This window comes from Balearica regulorum, chromosome 27 (genome assembly GCF_011004875.1).
Source record: "Balearica regulorum gibbericeps isolate bBalReg1 chromosome 27, bBalReg1.pri, whole genome shotgun sequence".
Classification (NCBI taxonomy): Eukaryota; Metazoa; Chordata; class Aves; order Gruiformes; family Gruidae; genus Balearica; species Balearica regulorum.
In genome coordinates this window covers 2,061,099-2,079,475 of record NC_046210.1, presented here as the reverse complement: position 1 = coordinate 2,079,475, position 18,377 = coordinate 2,061,099, and the positions used below count along the sequence as shown (strand labels likewise).

The 18,377-nt window shown below is 39.8% G+C and overlaps 1 protein-coding gene across 6 annotated transcripts in view; it reads right to left on the bottom strand.

The window, feature by feature from the left end:
• NSD3 (nuclear receptor binding SET domain protein 3) overlaps positions 1-18,377 on the bottom strand; it is a 44,859-nt gene that overhangs the window by 9,603 nt on the left and 16,879 nt on the right. For 2 of the 6 annotated variants that reach the window (XM_075736459.1, XM_075736460.1), the window contains exons 8-18: positions 14,549-14,649; positions 12,063-12,108; positions 11,353-11,483; positions 10,684-10,812; positions 9,868-9,994; positions 9,246-9,443; positions 8,507-8,677; positions 4,121-4,270; positions 1,644-1,800; positions 870-1,072; positions 293-405 (exon numbers count right to left, since the gene is read on the bottom strand). In XM_075736459.1, coding sequence (XP_075592574.1) covers positions 293-405; positions 870-1,072; positions 1,644-1,800; positions 4,121-4,270; positions 8,507-8,677; positions 9,246-9,443; positions 9,868-9,994; positions 10,684-10,812; positions 11,353-11,483; positions 12,063-12,108; positions 14,549-14,649 — 1,526 coding nt within the window. Of the gene's footprint in view, positions 1-292; positions 406-869; positions 1,073-1,643; positions 1,801-4,120; positions 4,271-5,612; positions 5,742-8,506; positions 8,678-9,245; positions 9,444-9,867; positions 9,995-10,683; positions 10,813-11,352; positions 11,498-12,062; positions 12,109-14,548; positions 14,650-18,377 lie in introns of those variants that run through there. The other 4 variants (XR_012832559.1, XM_075736461.1, XM_075736462.1 and 1 more) reach the window with 4 other exon arrangements.

Below are 18,377 nucleotides of genomic sequence, written 5' to 3'. Positions count from 1 at the left end.
TCCAGCGTTAACAAAGTTAGGAAGTTGCAATAGCCAGCATGTATCTAAAGACACTGGAGATGAGCTGACAAGCAGCAAAATTCCACCTTAGGTAACACTGTTCTTCAACTGTTACCTCTCTTTCACAAATACTCTGCTAAAAGAATGTTTCGTGGTACTATAAGACAGAAAAAAAGGTTCTTGAAAAGAATGGCAAAATGATTTCTTTGAATTGTTGCAAGTATTAGTTTAAATACAAAGCTAGCTCACGCACAGAAAAAAAAAAAATAGGAAAAGGAAGAAGCCAACTCACTTTGATGTGTTTATAAGGTGGAGGTTTCCTTGAATTCCTTTCAATTTCTAATGCCTCTTTGCTTTCTCTTTGTGCTTTCAGCTCCTGGAAGCGCTTTGCTGCTTCTTCAAGTGCTATGCAAGGGAGTTCAAAATAGAAAGCAATTAGCGCCAACTGCTGTTAATCAAATATATACATGTATGTATTAAAATTTATTTCTTTAAAAGCTAGGAATAGAACTCTATAAACAAAAACGCAAGCTGAAAATGAGATATTGCAGTATATAATGAATCTAGCATCAGGTACTTTTCAGTAGGTACTGAGATACTGAACAATGATCCCATGCAGCAGAGCCCAAGCTCCGTCTTAACGTTTCCCAGTTTGTGGAAGAACTGAACTTGCCCACAACAATACACAATGAGTAGGCACTTAAAGAAACATATTTTAATCTGCAGTCAAGGGATCTACATAATGTTTGCAATTTTACGTGAACACAGAACACTAGTCACATAATATTCCCATGCAGGTTAAGTGGTGATGGAGACACAAACACGTGGAATTTTTGTCATAAACCACTATAAACTTTGTTTGATTTTACCTTTCTTGAAGGTCTTGTTAATACTAGTTTGCCCCTCAGCAAAGCTTTTATCTCCTTCAACATAAGGGAAAACTCTGCCCTGGTGTACCCAATAGTAGTCATGTGAACCAAAGAAAAATACTGGGAAGTCCCCGATATCATGTTTGAGGCCCTGTATGTTGAGAGGCACAGACCTGGGATTGCAGATCTCTGCTGGCCACCACCTGGAAAGTAGGAAAAAAAAGAAGAATGTAAGTTCCCTGAACCATAGCCTCAGCTTCTGAGTTTGCCTGGACTGAGAAATAAAAGCCAGTTTTCCTTTCGCAAAGAAATGAACCCCTTCCTTATGCAGTCAAGGGTCCCCTTCGCAATACCTGGGAAGCACCACACAGAACACAAGAGAAGCTCTTACTCCAAATTTTGGAAAAGCTTTTTAAGAACATAGGTGGCACGAGGGTGGATTTCTAAGATCACCTAAAAACGTGTGCATTCCTGCAGGTGACTAACAGCAAACACAGGCTAGGACATCTTGGGTCTATAAGATAGTCCCTGGTTTTCCGTACTGCTATTACACTCTAGAGAGCAAATACAAGTGCAATCAAGTATCCATCATTGCCTGAAAAAGCAGGAGAATTTAATTTCAAGGGCGACATCGATGTCTGACACAAAGTAAATTTATTATCGTATTTCTTGTTCTTGTTTATGAAGACTTGAGCTGCTTTGAGTTATCTTCCTGTAATTCTATAGTACAGTAAAAACATCCAAAGCACTAAAAACCAAAAATAGTGAACTTGCCTGTAATTCCCAAGCTTGACCCAAACAATCTGCTTGTAACGTAGCTTCTTGCCAGCTTTACAGTCATTGCAATTCCAGCATCCTTCAGGCATTTCTATGTTGAGACACTCAGGGTGAAAGGAAGCTGGGCAGGATTCACAGCACAACAGTTTTCCACCTTTAAACAAAGAAACCCTGCTTGGTTTATAGAAGTAAGGATTTGCTTCCCCCTGGGCATAGCAATTGACATTCATTTTAAATCATCCATTCTACATTCTCGCTTGCCCCATTGGAAAAAAAAAAAAATGGCAAAAGAAAGGGATCAAGTCAAACTTAACAATGTTGGTTAAAAAAGACTGTGCAGTGCAATCACCTAACGGGCAAGTTGTGACTCTGGACTGCATCAAAGATACACAAAAGAGCAGCTGAGTATTTTTTAAGCATGCTGTAAGCTGGCAGGAGAAGCAGCGTTCCCAAAGGAAGCACCGCATCTGAAAGCGGCGCTGCGAACTTTTCTTTCTTTGATGGCCAAAACTTTGGTTTATTTCTTTGGTGACGGCCAAAACAATGACAAATAACCACATTTTTAAGAAAGACTTTTTCAATCAACACTGTTATGACTGAATCCCCCAGCAATCAGTTAGTGTGCCTTAAAACCCCTGCAGCCTATAGGTTGATCAATGCTTTTCTGTACCAAGGACATTAGAAAAGAATTGTAATAATTGTCTTTATTCCACAAAAACAAAAGTTTACCAGTATGAGCACAGTAGGTAATGCAGAATGAGACACCACACGAGTTGTCCCCATCCCAAAAGTTCCTTCTGCACACAAAGGAAATCGTAGCGCAGCAGTTCACATTAATTTCTGAAGTTTGCGCTTATTTGGACAGAAGTTGTTTTGGCTGGCTTATATTTTGGCAGATGCATGAAATGTGGAGAGCCACAGCACATCTCTAAGCCACCCTCAGCAAACAAAGCGGCTCATACAGTAGGACTTGATACATTACACATATTGTAATATTTTATATACGTGAGTATATATATATACACATTTTTACAGATGCAAATTTTTCAAAAATTAACAAGTTCTTGTGTCCCAGATGGAAAATCTGGGAGAGACTTGAGAGTATCTAAAGCAATTAGCAATCACGATAATCAAAAGAAGTGCGAATAATAACTTCCATTTATCAGAAAATCTTGTCCACCTATAGACTTTCAAAAATATCATTGCATTAATCCATTGTTGCATGTCACAATAAGCATTCCTTAAACAAATCAGTTGCATGACCAATACTGTATTTCCTCTGCTAAAACCAGCAAAGTCCAACCATATGGATTTTCCAGAGCTCCCCAAACCCAGAATAAAATTTGAACTTTTAATTTATTTTTTTTTCCCAATGTTATTTCAGAGGAAATACAGACCCAGTGTAAATTACTGAAACATTATCCAACATGGTAAAATGCCAAGAGATGCAAAAATCAAACAAAATCAAACACAAAACTTTCAGGGCTAAGCAAGAAAAAAAAACAAAACCCAAGACTTTGCTCTCAGGATGCAGTAGTAAGATATTGCTCAAGCTAAGCAGAGGGCTCAAAATAATTTTTGTTTTCAGGAATTACAGGAACTACTGAAAGCCATCGATCTAGCAACGTTCAAAGTAACCTAACTTTAGAATGGGTAATTGGGCACCGTTTCTGAACACTCTCGAGAAATCAAATTTCTGTGGGGAATAAAATATAACACCTGAGTATTTTATACAGACAACAGTTATCTCCCCAGAAGGTGTTCTGAGATGCTACAGACCCACACCGGAACGAAGCGATGGCTCTCCCGGAGCGGCAGGGGTTCTGCGCAGGACAGACAGCCCCTCCGCCCAGGCACAGCACTGCCTCCGAGAGCGAGGAGCACCGGCTCTCCCAGGCTAGCGGAGGTGGAACGCGAGGCCCGAGGACTAACGGACACACACGCAGGCGAAACCTCGCTGCCTTCACCCTTCGGACATCCCCTGGATGGCACAGGACCCACCCGCGTTCAACCTGAAAAACCCTTTCTTCTCTCCGGCTCTGCATGAGCTACCTAGAAGGTCTGAAACAGAACATCCCCCCTCTTCTTCCACACATAAAATCAACGTAAGAAGCTGGTTTACATCATCCTGGGAAGTACTGAACTGCAACAATATCAAGCTCTATTTGCCGCCTTCTTCACACTGCTGGGTAAATAGCTTCCCTGAAGCTGGAAGAGCCTAGGCCAGATACGAAATGATTTAACCTCTTTCACGGAGAATTTAGTGACAGCAATTATTTTAAGCCCTTTTGTAACACAAAAAAAAAAAAAAAAAATTGCCAACAACATGAACACACGCTCACAATAATCAATGAGTGAAGTTTACTGAAAAGCAGTAAGTGGTGCTTGACAAGCAGACATTTCTCGATTTAAAGAGAGAGAAATAATAGAAAAAAGCGAAAGTAAATTAAAGAGAAAGAAACTATTTTGGTTACCTTTCTCACATTTCTTTTTGGAAGCTGACGAAGGAGGAGGAATCATAGGTAATTTCATCAACTCAGCACGATTTGATTCATTCAGTAGGTAGTGGGACTTATAGGCATATGAACTGAACAGGGGGTCTGAATGATCCTGCACTACCAACCCTATACGAAACAAACAGAAAGAGATGAGTTGCAATGAAACTACCCATGATTCCATAAAGGAGAAAATAAAATAAATCAAATGAACACCTCTAATGCATATATGTATGAATGAAAAAAAGGTAAAAGGAAGAAAAAGAAAAAAGTCTGACAGATAGTTTCTTCACTAAGAAAGAGGTTATGTGTTGGAGAGACTAAATTAAACTGGACTGGAAAAACTGACGATGAATAAGCTGCTTCTAAAGTAGAATTTCAATTGTGCTTTTACCCTTAATTTGTGTATTTATAGAAAAGCACAAGAAAAGCAACCAATTTGAAATCTGCTTGACCCACCCTCCCTCCCAAATGAAAAACACAAGCTAACGTGAAGAGCTGGGGGATGACGGTCACTGCATCAAAGGTCATGCTGTTAGCTGGGGCCACAAACCGGAAAAGCAGACGTTGCATACACGAACTCACCATCCCACTTACTACCAATCTGTCTCTAAGATCTTATCTATGAAAGTGGTTTGCATTTATAGCTGTGTTGGAAAAAAACAAGGCGGGAGGGGTGTCAGTGATTCTGCAAGGCACCAGAGGGGAAAGAACAGAAGAAAGTTCTGCCCTACGTCATTTGTTTTTATGTAAAGCTCTGCCAACCCTTCCCTCCCACAGGTACTTTGGAGCAGTCAAGTACTCTCTTCTCCTACACGCTTTTATTTCAAACGCTGTGGTTGCATTTCTCTGTCCTTCTCCACCAAGAAGAGTTTTCCCTCGTTGCTCCAAAGACCCAGGTGGCCCAGGCGAGAGCCTCATAGCTACAGATCAGAAGTATTTGGCCAGTAATTCATGGGAAGAGCAGAGCAACTGGGACCCAAAGAGGCCTGGAAGATGAGCAACCCAGATAGCCACCAGTTCTTTCCCTTGTGGGACACACGCAGAGCTGAGTGCTGTAGAGAAGCTTTGGAACTGGGGTGCCTAAAAAACTGCTGTCAGGCAAATGGCATCAGCCTACCTGGAAATCGCGTCCTCAGGAGAAACCAAGTATGACCTACGCATGCAATTAGGTGAACTATAATGTGCTTAATGAAGGCTATTTCAGGAAGGTGAATAAGAAGTCTTAAAATATACCGTATTCCAAGTACCTCATGATAAGCGAGTTTGTATTTTTTAATAGCTTCATGTCTACATTTTCTCACTTCAGTAATGTTTTGCATCTAAATACAAAGTTTCTCCTTCTGATATCAACTAAAACTAAATCAGTAACCGTTCTCACGTACAGACACTCAAGTATTTCTAAAGCATTCGGTTCCCCATTTCTTTCTGGGCAGGTACTCTCTGCTCCTGCCGCAGATGCTGTCCTCACCTTATGTCCCTCACGCTGACACATATGACTAGACAGGACTCAATTCAACCCATCCGGGGAGTTTGCTAAATGTAAACCTCGCACAATCTTTCTTCGGTGAAGCACACTGGCTCCTGATTCCAGCTATGCCTAGTAGAAACAAACCCCACAAAAATTTTCTAGAAGAACAAGTACATAGTTGCTGTAAAATACAGAGGATTCAGTCAGTGGTAGCAGTTTGTAACTTTTTAAGTTCTCATAACTAAAACTCGGTGAATATACAGGACAGGAAATTCCATCTGTTGGGGTTCAGAGGTTACTTATATTGCCAGAAGAAAACACAGACTTCTATAGTTTCATCTCTGATGAAGCTAGATTCAGGTATAAACAGAATTACTAAAACAATGTCAAATGGGGAAAAAAAAAAAAAAAGAAAAAAGGCATGAAAATTTCCTTTGACACTTCATTTATTTCTTAGAAATAAACACAGGTCTGCAACTTCAGCAAGCACAAGGCTCCCTTCCTGTAATTCAGTTTTGGAATCCTACTCCTAAATTCTGATTTCTGTGCCATATACATAAGATGGATGCCAAATAGCAGGGATTCCTTTTCATAAAGCTTTTAAATAGGCTCTACCCAAGAGGAGGCCTCTATTTTGCACCTTTGTGTCACAGAGTAAGCAGCCAAAACTTGGAGAAAAAATTCCCAAGGAGATTCACCTTCATATGTATCTGTAACAAACTACTGCAGATTTATACACTAGAGGAGGCTCTTCTATGATATTTGGATCTTAAGTCAGGTTCGAGCATCTGTAGTAGCTAGCCACAGGGTTAATAAAGTACAACTTCAAAGAAATGTATTTGGCAGGTTTGTATCATGCCATGTATTTTGATACCACAGCATAATAGTGTTTTGAAATTGGTAGAAACCAAAACATTTAGGATAAACCCAATGACAGAAGGCTGCCATTGCTTTCCATTCACATCTCAGTACAAACACCCCTTTCATAATAGAGATCCACGACATTCGCATCTGCACAGCTCTCTAATCCTATGACCTACTATCTATCCTAAGATCCTATGACCTACCTCATGCAGGAGCAGAGCAGCAGGACAAGAGATCATCCTGACATCATCCTACTGTACAGAATTCTTCACATTATACTTACAGAGACAGGCCAAAGGACCGTTGGACCTTGCCAAGAGACATTTCTAATCTGACATTCAAACCAGGGAAGATCCACAGAAACTCTTCTGTCACAAACCTATATCTGATCCTGGTAAAAGACTGACTCTGGACAACTGAGAGAAAAAAATATAAAACCAAAGTGCTGAAAATACTACGGAATCGCTCTACCTACCACAAAAATTGTTTTAATGATTCTACTCTAGCTCTAGAAAACAATCACCTTCTTTCCACATATTTATGTTGGGCTTTAGGACATAATTATTGGTTAAATTAATAATGGTGAAGGATAGGTATCTGCTTTTCTCAGAGCTAGCAGCTGATGAGAATGCCCCAAAGCATCTCTCTGCTAACAGAATCACATTTTCTGCTAGCTCTATTTCAAAGGCACAGCAACTGGTTTGGTTTTGTTGTTCAGACTGTGCATTTGTACATGTAATAATACTATCACCCAAAACTAAACAGAAAACATACATAAGGCTACCTAAAATAAGAGAGCATAAAGACACATACAATGTCAAACTTCCATGTGTACATTTATGCAATGCTCCTGTGATTCACACCACACAGATCCTCTTTTGGGGTGGCCCCAAAAATGTTTAAATAAGCCCACAAAAGGAGAAACATTAACCCATGTTGTAAACATCTTTCCACACATTCAGAGCAGCTTTTCTAAGGCTCATTCTAAAACTTACTGTTTCACCCTGAGCCTCTGGATTTTTATTTTATTTTAAACTTGATTCTTTGTGACAGCTCCTAAATTACTTGGAAATGAGGAAATGGGAAGAAAGGAGAGAGGCAGAAAGGAAATTATTCTGGTACCATCTTTCCCTTCCTATTCAAAGATCTTTAACTACTGCTCTGCTCTTCTGAATTCAGGGCAATCTTTCCCATACCAAAGTTCCAACTGAATGAACAAAGTGAAAACAAGGAACTTCAGGATTCATCTCATTTTCACTTCCTTACTAGTGACTGTCAAAAGCTGCTGAAAAGAATACATCCAATGTAAAGTTTTGAAATACTGTGTAAGACACATATTATTATTATTATTATTCAAACACCTAATGTGTCACTTTGATTAATCTGAGAGAATAATGATATTTTTGCATTGTGCGACTAAAGCAACTGATGCACCAAAACTTTTCAACCTGCTGTCTGGCAGAACACTATGGACTTAAGGGCCGTAAAAGTGGGGAAAAAAAAAAGAAAGAAAAAAAAAAAAGAGAACTTTGGCATATGGAACTTATTTATATGGTATTATAAATGTTTTTCTTTCAAAGTTCTCAAATGTGATGGTAGTTATAAATTAAAATTAATTTTTCTAGTTCATGAGTAAATCCTACCTTTTAGCCTTAAAAATGTAAACAGTTTTAAGTTTGTGAGTGGTGAAAGAATCCCCTTCTGCTTAACAGACAGTGAATGACAACACAGCAACCAGTCTCAGCTTGCAACGGCTGGAATTGGGGGCTCGGCATCCACTTTTCCTACTGGCAACACAAGTAGGCCTTCTGAGTACCTATCGCTGTTTCTGAATATCAAATATTACGGACCAAAATAGCAAGTGGAAGTCTCACGAGAACTGTTGACCAAAAAAAATAATCACAGGCAGCATTTAAATCCCAGAGAGCCCTAAGGGAGTTTTTCTCTATGAAATACATTATTTTAACACTAAACTGCACAAGTGACCACAGAAGAACTATAAAACAGGGGAAAAAAACAAGTGTGCTCACCTCTTGCACAAACGAAACAAAAGCCTACATTTACAGCTGATGAGGAGTGATTCCTTTTGGAATGGTTACTACAGATGAGAATGTGGGATGACACAAACAAGCTTCCTGCTGCAATACAGCCATCTCCTGAGTGATAGGCAATGGGACATCTGAAACATCTCACCATGCGACCTGTTCAATATAAATGCAGAAAAATGCACCATGTCACCCTGGAGTCAGGATATGGTAGAAGCCACCACATAGAGATGCAAGGCTGGTTTTTATTCCAATCAGAGTACTAGATTTAAGAGAGACATTTACATCTTTAGAAAAATGTTAACTCTTGACTTTCACTTTAAAACTCGGTTAAGAAAAAATACATGGTTTTAATCATTCTACAGACTATTTGGTTTGTTTAAATATTTTGGTTAATTTCTAAAAGGGTTCTTTTTTTCTTGAGAAATAATTGTTCTAAAGGCCACTACCAGCCATCTTTTTTAAAAAACATTCCTTGGCCTTGCACTACTAACCATCAGCTCCCATTAAACCCAGCCACAAAAGACAACTCAAGTGTTGCAGATCCAGTGGTCTCAGGCTGCTAGTACCCCCCGACCCTGACATATTTAAATTAATGACCTCATTAAGAGGGAAACCCCTGTTCCTTGCTGTACGCTGCATTACAGAGGGTAGAGTTATATTCACTGGTATTGTGATGATGCACGTGCGTTTCCTCCCGCTGTTCAAATCCGGGTGTTCTCACCTTTGCTCGCTTTATGAATATCCTTATCCATGGAGCAGGCAGTACAGCAATGCTGCGGGCAACGGAACCCTCGCGACTCAAACAGAGCAGTGGCAAACTTGCGAACACAGGCCTCGTGATAAAATTTACCGCACGTGTTGACGGAACAGCGCTTCACATCTTTGCCAGGAAGTTTGCATGAAAAGCACGTATGTTCTCCTTGTGAAAGAAGGAATAAGGAAGCCTGACTGTAATGGCCAATTCTTTCAGATACAGATGGTGTTAAAAAACATTCTGAAGTGAACAGAGATACACTGGTTTGAGCAACACGGGCTCCTTCCCTTCAAGACAGGTAAGTTGGTGACTATAATCCACAAAAACTACATAATTGCTGCTAACATCAAAGTCCCTTATTCTCAGTAAAACCCTAACCAGTTTATTAGTTTGTTTTTTTTTCCTTACCAGGTAGTTGCTAAGTGGAAAATGAGAATCTGGCCTCAGAGGTTAAGAAAAAAAAGTAACAGAATAACCCAAACCCACTCCCAAAACCTAGAAGTGTCCCATCTCAGCTTGCTCTGACCAGATTACGGCTCCTCAGACAGTGGAAATCCCTCCCCCTCTTCAGACACGGGAACACACTCACCGTTTTTACACTCAGTGCAGATGAACTTCTCATCGGGCATTGACTTCAGGCCGAGACACTCCACATGAAAGACGCTGCAACACTCGCCCTCGCAGGACACCAGAGACTCGCCAGAGCTCTCGCAGATCTTAAACAAACAGACAGCTAGTCAGAGAACAAAGGGCACCCGACATACTTAAATGCAAACGACTACCAGATGTTAACAAAGAACATAAACTGGCTGAAATCTCTTCAGAGCTAAGATCAGGCAGGAGAACTGGCCTACATCCCACAGCAGACCTGGTGGAGTCTCTGGGCTGAAAACAATCCCAGCACTTTATGCGCCTTGCTCTCCTAACAGTGCGAGCCTGGGCAGAGATAGGAGCAGCACTACAGGAGCCACCTGGACTCCTCATTTTCTCACCCACATGCATGGCGAGAGCAGCTTGTTCCCTTACTATCGACCAGGAAACTGGCCAGAAGATTCCAGGATTTTCTCTCCAAAATACTGGACAAGTCTCACTCTGCCCTATCCTGAAAGGCCATCTGGAATCTTCCAGTGAGGCAGAAAATAGCATTTACTTTTTCTACTTGTGCTAGCAGGTGTGGATTATATACCACTTTCTAAGCTCTTTTTGAGCTTTCTAGCATGCTGGAGGACTAAGAATCATTTCCAGAGCACAAAAACTCCCCAAAGCCTTAGATATTTTGTCCAAGATGTCCAATTATTAGACAATTAAAACACAGTAGCATAATTTGAAGAGTCCGTCAAGCTCAAACTAACAGAAGTGGACGATACATCTTTAGCATTCATTTCTTTACAGTACCATCATTTACCTGACAAACAGTGTCTTTTTTATTTGTTCCAGTTCCTCTCCTGGATAAGCTAGAGTCTACCGACTGCACATCGGAAGCGTCAGCATCGGCTGTAGCTGATGGGCTGTCGGAACGCTTTCCAAAACTACCCTACAAAGAGGAAAAATCCAAGGCACTGAAACAAGACACTTCCAAAGGACAACAACATTGTGACAAAGTATTTACGTCGCCACCGATTAAAAGATCATTCGATAAGTCAAGAGATACAAAGGTCCTTGAAAGTTGCTGAAGTTGTTGGAACGATACAAGAAGTGCTGCCTTCTTGACGTATCTTTTACCTGCGCAAGCAAGAAACCATAAAGGTATCTATCTTACTTTCTCCAGAGACCTCTCAGTTTTACACCAAGATACAGCAGCACCCGCAATTCCCAAAGAATCCAACACCCTTCCAAAGAGCAAACTGCGTCAGTGATGTAAACCGATGTTTTACCAGACAAAAAAGTAGGAAAATTTGTAAAGAAAGATTGTTATCTTTTTTTACATCAATAGAATGGAGGGGATCAGAAAGAAAAAGACAAGGCTTTATTTTTTAGACAATAAAAGATACGAAATTTGTAGAAAACACAGTGTTCAAATATTTAGCAATATGATTTAATGAACAAGCCCCCGTGAGACACAATATGCCTTTACCTGTAAATCATTAAGTCCTCTTGAATCAGAGTCAGATGTATCTCTGTAAGCCGAGCTAGTCAGTTCTACATCCGTTGAGGCACGACTCCTTTTCTTTAAAGGTTTACAAGAATCTGAAATCTCGCTGGCACCTTAACACAACATACTAAAATTAGTTTTAATATATGTTCTCAACTTTTTACTTAAAATTAATAAAGGAAAAAAAAAAATATGAGCGCCTGAAACCGTTCTTTATTTGCTAGCCTTAACTTCCAGTTTGCAATTTCGAAACTAGTTTAATTTTCCCTGAAAAGCTAATTAACTGAACTCCACCTTAGGAAGGGCTTTTGACAAACGTGTGAACATGCTGACATCGTGAAGGAAGCTACTCAATTGTCTGTAACTGGGGATAAACCCTTAGGAGGTTATCTCTTCATCATTCACCTTTATCATCTGGCTCAGCAAAGACTTTTCTTTAAGACGTGCAGAAGGAGGACTTACTTTATGTGCTTACAGCACATTAACAAACACTCTTTCCAACAAGCAATTCACAAACGAACACCAACAAAAAAATCCCCAGAAAACCCTCACAGGAGAAATTAAGATCAGCATCTATCCTGTTCATCACCAGAAAGCATTAAGGCCTCTGCAGTTTACACAGAATGAAAACTATCGCCGAGGTGCGATGCGCCAGGAAGTTTTAACGAAGTTTATTTTCGTATGCAACTCACCTTTCTGCAGTCCTGTCTTCACCGCTGTCAGTGGAACCATTTCAACCTGTTTGAATAGGAAAATCCATAGTTAAAACCAGAGGAATTTTTCTCCCTAGTATTAAAAAGAAAACATTTAAGTTTAAACGATTAGCATCTCTGAACTCAGATGTAGTCTGTCATCCCCTTCTCAGTGTGAGCCTTCTTGTCCTGTTGGATTTAATCCTAGCTGCCTACGCTGAACACCAGGAGACAAGGCAGCCATACGCTCACTAGCAAGGTCCTTTCCAATCACTCCCTCTGGGCATGAAGATTTCAGGGAAACTTTGTCCGTGTCCAGCAGGCAGGAGCGGGCTTCATTTTGGCAGCCAACCCTGAAGCTTTGACAAAACCCCACACCTCTGTAAGCACCAGTTCCCCTTAACAGGTACGACACTTGGGTTAGCGAGACGCTTCATGCGTGGCCGTTTAAGGCGCTTCCACCAAGCATGCACTCGAGCTTCTGGGAAGAGACTTCCTCTCTGTATAGAGTGCTGCACGGCGCCCAGCGATGGCGAGAGGGACGTCGCACTCGGCGCTGCAGAGCTCTATACAGCTGGAAACTCACTGCCAGCGCACACTGAGGCAGAGAAGTTTACAACCTTGCAAAAGCGCTTCAAGTTCTCCACCCTACAGCGGAAGGGTAAGTTTAGAAACTGTTCTGCCAACGTACATGTAACACGTGAGAATTTGGTGACTGCATAATAATTATAGGAGAAAGCTGTTGCCTAAAATCCTGGTTTTAAGGTTAAGAATTACAAGTTATTTCTTTACAATGTGGTTACATATGCATGTAGAAACACATTTAGTAAATATTTAAGGATTATTCTATAATTTTTTTAAAAAATATTTTATTTTGTTGTACAATAGGTAAAAACATACAATAGAAGGATTTGTATAGGATACATTTCGTAATACAAATATAAAATCTAAACAATCACTTTTATTTCTCCACTAGTCACTGTAACAGTAGCATTAACATTTTGTTTTTCCCATTAATTGTACTCGTTCCAGTTATAATTTTATACCAAGTTGTTGCAGACTAATTTGGGAATCAGTTGCAAGAAAACTTGACTTTGGGTAACAAATATTGTTGCATAATTGTAAGAAGTTAGTAAGATTTTTTTTTTAATATAACTTAATACATTCAAGGTTATGCGCATTACAGTGCATCTGTGTTTAATTTTTAGTCATACACTTTTCCTGAGAAAAGCACTTTAATGTTCATAGTCTTAGTTAGCTAGATAATATAAGCAAGCAAAGCTAACCGGGATCCATGAAGTTCTATTGTTGGTTCTTATACCTTTGTTAAATTAAGAAACATTTACAAACATAAAATAACGCATTCGAAAATAAGGAGGCTGCAACACCTCATGGCAAGAGGCTCAAGGGACTATGTCAGGTATCTTATGCCCAACATTTCAGTTGCTTTAAAGTTTCAGCAAGAAACTTTTGAGAGCATTCCACTGCCGAACACAAATATAAATGCTATGGCATCAAAAGAAAAATGTGGAAAAAAAGAGAAAAAAAATAAGCATGTGGGTCCACTTTCAATCTCTGAAGTGAATGAAGTGCAAAACAAAGCGTAAAGGGCAAAGAATAAATTAAAATAAAAGAGATAAAAACAATTTTTCCCCTTCCCATATAAATCTTTAGCCTGACTGTCCCTTTTTAAAAATTCTCACTGGTAAAAGCTATACTATGAAACATTTTCGATAAAATTCTCAAGTTTGAAGTGGAGAGGCCTTTGAAGAGGGAAGATCAACCATGTAAGGAAAAGAACCAACAACTTTGACAAACTTGTTAAAAAGGTGTATTCAGTTTTTAATATTAATATTCATCCACTGAACTTTCCTATGCATTTCCACGCAGAATTTTTTGTATTTTTTTTTTAAAGCAACAACATTTGTCTGTCTGACATCCAGATTAAAGGAATGCCCTGTACATGTTAGATCTACTTAAGGAAAAAAAAAAACGTATACCCCAGAAGATCTGTTTTGCTGATGTCTGCCAACATAAAAGTCTGACTATTCATCTTTAGGTTAAATCATTCTTAAAGTCCATTTTCAAAAGTGGTCAGATTAATCAGTCTAACTTCATTTGAAAAACAAAACCTCAATACAAACCAGCAGCTAAATCAAGAGCAAAAGGAAGGAACCTGGTGGCAATTCCATCAAATAGAAATTACTGAAACAAAATCATTTTGCTCATAACAGAAATCTCAAAGTAAACATGGCAGGTTCATTAGGAGTCTTGCATCATTGAGTTCCCATTTTCCATAGCCTGACTGATACTGTGAAGATGCCAGTAGCAGAGTCACAGCAATGGTATTGACAAGGGGATTTCATGAAGGATAGTCCAAAACGAAACCCGATGGGGAAAAATGGAGAAAAATAAAAAGGCACCAATATAAGCCACAACATTTATGAATACAATATATTTTAACTCTCTACATGGAGGAAGCCAACCTGCTCCTTTTTGATCTTCTTCTTTGGCACAACTTCAGTGGATTTCTCAGACTCTGAGCGGGTTCGAATCGATCTTCTCTGTTGCTTCTTTTCTACAGAACCTGAAGAAGGAAAAAGGTTTCCATTATATGATTCCTTGTATTTCTGAGGTCCCACAAGATGCTCAACACCAAACCGACAGATAAAGTAACGAAACCAAGACTGTTTCCTCTTTTGAATGTTTTATTTTTAAATTCAGTTCCAAGCTATTTGCCAACTGGTGCTGTGGTTGCAGACAACATGTTCGGATTCCATAGAGAGATCAGCTTCAGAAAAAGACACTAGTAACAGAACAAAACAAAAAGCTGAAAATCCAGTTTAGGGCAAAGAGATTTTCATAGCACTCCTCTCAAACAGAGTCTTCACTTTGGTTAATTTTTAACCAAACAGTCCATCTTTGGTGTTTATGGGAAGGTATCCACCATCAACTCCTCGAACTAAAACAAGTTAGAAATTTAAGACGCAAAACACAGCTTCAGAGTTTTCACTCAGAGCACCAGTTCTGCAGCCCCGCTATGCGGGGCACAGCCTTCTCAGAACTGGCCAACACAAAAACTCAAAGCGAGAACCACGTTATAACACGTGCCATCAATACGAAATCTCAACGCTCAGCGAAAGATTTCCAGAGATGAAGAAAAGCTCAGCACAAACAGAAGCAGTGATCATGATCTGTTATTATAATTAAAGGGAAAAACAAGTTTTTGAAAATATTACCATGGAAAAGAAACTCAGATTAATGAAGGTTAATATGACATTTCAAGAGATGAAGTAGGAGCTACTGGGTTTTTGGCAAAATAAGACCTTTCTAGGCTACAGTACCTCCATAAAGGGCATATTGAGAAACACGGACACAACACTTAACACCACGTGCAACCTTTGAAACCAAGTACACAGAGCTGTACTGACAGAAAACTGGAATTTGAAGATTTACAATGATCTGCTGTGAAGCATTATTCTTGCTTTTCAGTTTTGGGTGTTTCACCTAAAGAAAACACGAATGTAAAATACTTTGTACTTCTCCAAGCAAAAATGCAAACTCTTGGGACCAGAAGTTAGCTTACTGTGCCAGAGAGATGCGCTGTTAGAAGTTGTAAACCTGCGTCTTCTTGGTAGGAGATAAAATATCTAGAGAGAGAGGCAGGCTTTAATCAGATGCTGAAAGAAAGCCTTGCACAAGGACTCCAGAAAAAAAAAAAAAAAGATTCATCATGATTAATTGGATGAGCATTTTTATCAAGGTTGCATGGCTCAGGAGTATCTCAGAAACCAAACTTTCCAGTTGAAAAAGTTGTCGTTTTACAGTAACTGTATTTCTGAGGGGAAAATAATTGTTTTTCTTCAAGGGATAAAAAGTTTTATAGCATATTAACTAATTAATAATAACAATGAGTTATTAATAATTCAGAAATTAGTAACTGAGCTCAACATCCTCCATGTTAGCACACACGTAACAACGAGCTGCATCCTGAGAGAGAGACGCACACGACAGATCTCGACACTAAAGCTAGGGCCATCTTTTGTCACCGTTCTGTTTGGCCAAAGTCTCTGAAGCAGCTTAAAGTAAATTTGAGCAAGTGCGACCAACAGTTCATTTAACCAATAATGTATTTTCTGCCTGCGCTGCCCCACCGTAGTAAAGGAAATGAGATGCAAGCCCTGTATCAGAGGAGAAACTCCCAAATCAGCACATCTAGTATTGATCAATGCAATGGCACTTTTTCCTCTTCCTGCTCTCCAAGGATCCATGCATCACCTCCACAATGCTCTTATCCCGTCTTCATGCATATTTTCATCCAGAGTTTCAGCACACATTTCAGACCAGCAATCTACCTCACTACTGGCCAGGTCAGGTCAGGTCAATCCTGTTTCAGCTGTATGTGGAGACCAGAGGCACTCTGAATTCTCATAGTTGTTCTCTTATTATCAGATTTTAAGTTACAGAATTATTATCCCGGCATTATGGAACTCTGTATATCTAACTGCAGGTAATTAATACAGACTCCCAGAGTCATTCTGTAAAATACTTTACCGTAAAGGTATTCTGAAGTTCCGGTGACCTTAAATTTGAAAAAAGGACTTCGCAGTTATGTTCCATGAGAGGGGACCAATAACTGTCTGGACTTTGGAAATGGCTTTGAAAGTGTTTGGAGTGTATACTGAAGTAAAGCTCATGCACTCTATAGGGTGTTACCAGGTGGAGTTTTACGTATCCAAAAAACCTAAGAAAATGAAAAAAGAGAGGCTCAGAATTCTCACCCCCCCTACGTCTGAAGAGCCATTGTGAAGGTGAAGCCTTTAGTTCCCAGGTGAGAGAAACACAACAGCGATCACCTCTCCTGTTGCAAGGCAACTAAAGTAGCAACTGTTCCAAAAAACTGAAGTAGCGACAGCAACTAAAACTGGAAAGAAGAACCACTGTTGACAGCAGCAGAGGAAACCCTGCTCGCACCAGAACATCCGGAGTACTCAGCCCGGATTGTAAAGTCCCAAATACAGGCCATAATACAGCGCATATAGAAGTAAGCCTACACAAAAACTATACTAAGGTGCAGAAACTGGAGCCTGTTTGCAGAGGACAGTGATCCCATCTACATTGACCACTGAGGTTTCTGATGTGGAATTTCATTTATTTTATGTTTGGAATGGGACAAATAACAAAAAAGACAGATAGTTAAAGCAGAAGTGACGCTTGGCAACATTATGAGATTTTTTTTTTCCTCAAGCAAAGAGGGGGTTTTAGCATGTGTACTGTCATTAAGTTTTCCTTTTTTTTTTTTTTTTTGCTTTCATATTATGAGCATTTGTGCATCCTACTGTGAGAAAATATCAAGGTGTTCTGCTGCAACCTAAAATTTACATTTACATACTTAAGTTTTACGTTGGGTACGTTTGAGCCTATACCACGGATGTGATTACAAGCACAGCAACAGACATGCAAGAGTTAATGGGGATTCACATGGCCTGTACAAAATCTGTGGTTGAAAACCAGAAGTCACTATAAGGCCTGGAGGAACTTGAAAAGCTCTTGGTTTAGGATGACTCAAAACTCTCTTTTCAGGAACCTCCATCCTTTCACCAAAAGGGGATCTGTGTCCTCTTGAGGAGAAGGAGAGGACACACTGCAGACAAATCTCTCTGGTGGGGAAAAACTCAATCTCTTTGGAAGAACTCCCATTAGCTATTTCTCAAAAATCAAAATATACAAAAAAGTTGGTTTTCTGTTCCAAGTCTAGAAAGCCCCCAGCCCGATTATTACTACAAATTAAGCTTCAAATAGCTTGTTCCAGGCTTTCCATTTTCAATCTCAAGATCCATTATTTGCTTCAGTGGTTCTTCTCCCTCAGACACGATACTTCAAAACTTAGTGCTTTATGATGGGGCCCCTAAAATGCCTTCAGAAGGCAAGCATCCTCTCATTTTGCTGATGGAGTTAGTTGTAGTAGTTAAAAAAAAAAAAAAAAATCACTATCCTTTGCAAAGGTCATGCAGGAACTCAAGAACAAAGTCTAGGAAAGCACCCATCCCGACTCAGAGTCATTCCTCACTCAACTATGCCACTTCCAGAGTCTCTTCCTTTGATCCCAGCGTTGCATCTTACATTTGGTGCCAAAAGCCATTACAATACTCTGCTAACACACATCCACTATGTTGTCTTCCAGAACAACTCGCCATCTGCTCTCCACAAGGCATCCATCCTTCTAATAGGTTGACTTAGACACTGCAAATTGCAGACGCTACAAGTTCAGAGGCCAAACCAGCTAATCCCATCCCAAAGACATCCTGTGTTTCT